Below are 2,203 nucleotides of genomic sequence, written 5' to 3' on the forward strand. Positions count from 1 at the left end.
TGATATATATATATATATATATATATATATATGAATAAATATATGTATGCATATATATGTGTGTGTATATATGTGTACATAATGTATATTTTATATATGTATGTATGCCTGTATATATGAGATAATAGTTTCACTTTAATAGTTTCAGTATTAATAGTGAAAGTATTAAAGTGAAAGTATCTGACATTACAATAGAAACATGTTGTTTCACTTTCGACACGTAATACTGAAATAGTGGAAGATATAAGAAATTGCTCTGGGCTCCCATTAGGCATGGAGTTGAAAATTTTTTTGGCCCATAACACTGCATGGACCCTAAGTAAGGCATGTGTAAAATTTCAATGAAATTGGAATATATGTATGCATATATATATGTATGTATGCCTGTATATATGAGATAATAGTTTCAGAATTAATAGTGAAAGTATCTGACATTACAATAGAGACATGTTATTGTTTCACTTTCGACACGTAATACTGAAATATTGGAAGATATAAGAGATTGCTCTGGGCTCGCATTAGGTATGAAGTTGAAAATTCTTTTGGCCCATGACACTGCGTGGACCCTAAGTAATGCACGTGTAAAATTTGGATGAAATTTGTTGGGTTGTTCTCGAGTTTTAGGGATTGACACAGACAGATAGACATTCTTAGTTTTATATATTAAGATAAATAGATCGCCTTCAATTGTATTATATTAAACGATATATCCTGCGTACATTGCGTGGCACCTTGAGCAAGTATGTTATACTAGCAGTGGACCGATCAAAGCTTTGTCAGTGAATTCAGTATAAAATCCACTCACAAGGCTCTGGTCGAAGTAGAAAACACAAAGTGTCATGCAATGGGACTGAACCCTGATCCATGTGGTTAGGAAGCAAACTCCTTACCACACAGCCACTTTTGATAAATGGTCTATTGATTGGATGGTCACGACTGGGAAGCATTTGTGTTATTTCCTGTTTTTCTGGTCAGCGAAACACACGAAAAGTTGTATTTCCTTGAAGTATACACTGACCAAACACACAGTGGCCTATAAACAATCTAAGTACATGTTGTTTACAAGTTTTCGTTTAGGTTTAACAATTTTACTTCTGAATAGTTTCGACGTATGGCGAACCAAATATTGTTAATAATTACTTGAAAACATGACTTGAGAGTTTTATTGTCAAGACTCTAGGACATCTTGTGTAACATTACCATAGTTAATATGTTGAAAGTAAAGTTGATACTTTTACCAAGGTTGTCACATGAGAAGTGATATCAGCTGGTTTCACTTACCTCGTTAGGCGGTGTGTAAAAAACACGGCAAATGTCATTCTTTGTCTGTTCTCAATGGCGGTGTGAAGCCAGATCCAAGGCCGGTAACTCTAAATTTCTTCTTGAACTTGTCTCAGGAGAAAGTAAACAACTTCTTTTAGCTCCGTTGCCACCACAACCAGATCAACCTTACTCGAGCTGTCTTTTGGCCAGATGCGTTCTAGATGTGACCATCCCATTGTTTAAGTTTTGTGAAATAATCTGCGTGTTTATTTATTAGTTTTTTTTTTTAGTTTTTAATATCGCAATTGGTAAACAATATCGTCGTTGATTACAGGATTCTACTTTAATGACAGCGAGTGTGGCAGGGAAATATCCAAGACTCGGTACCGAATAAAGATCCTTGGTTCTTCGTTTGTAAAGCACCCATTTTCGGTTTTCTCGACGATGTTTATTTGATTCCGCAAAAAGCAAAAACGCACGTGCATACACACACAGCATATATCACATAGGGTAGGCCATAAGTTGCAGAGGGGTTTAAAAAAAATTCTATTGATATTTATTATAAAGTTTGAATGGCAACATAAAATAACTACTTTTCAATTTATAGCCTACTCTGTGTGCATGTGTATATGATAAACTTCTGCATTGTTTCAAGCAACCAATGTTCTTGGACATAACTTAAAACGTTACTTCCCCTTTCTTGGTTAAGCACAACACATACACAGACTGTAAAAATTAATGTCAAATAAAATTCTAACTTTTCACTTAATGAGTGATTTCTGTTTTCTAGTTGAGAAAACTTTAACAAACACTTGTAGCGAAACACTTCATAATTGCATTCTTTTGGTTTAAATAATTTGAAAACGGCTCCATGTAAAAGTCTCTAATGATTGGTCATGTGACCAGTCATGTGACATTGAAATACTTGGTTGAATCCAGC

The 2,203-nt window shown here is 34.4% G+C and overlaps 1 protein-coding gene across 1 annotated transcript in view; it reads right to left on the reverse strand.

Annotated features, from left to right (window-relative positions):
• The window catches only part of LOC106872182 (deaminated glutathione amidase), a 45,008-nt gene extending 43,613 nt beyond the window's left edge, over nt 1–1,395 (reverse strand). Inside the window, exon 1 of the mRNA XM_014919078.2 lies at nt 1,282–1,395. Within this exon, the coding sequence (XP_014774564.1) occupies nt 1,282–1,319 (38 nt within the window). The 5' untranslated portion in view covers nt 1,320–1,395. The remainder of the gene's footprint in view (nt 1–1,281) is intronic.
• Nucleotides 1,396–2,203: the final 808 nt, after the last annotated feature.

This window comes from Octopus bimaculoides, chromosome 4, assembly GCF_001194135.2.
Source record: "Octopus bimaculoides isolate UCB-OBI-ISO-001 chromosome 4, ASM119413v2, whole genome shotgun sequence".
NCBI lineage: Eukaryota > Metazoa > Mollusca > Cephalopoda > Octopoda > Octopodidae > Octopus > Octopus bimaculoides.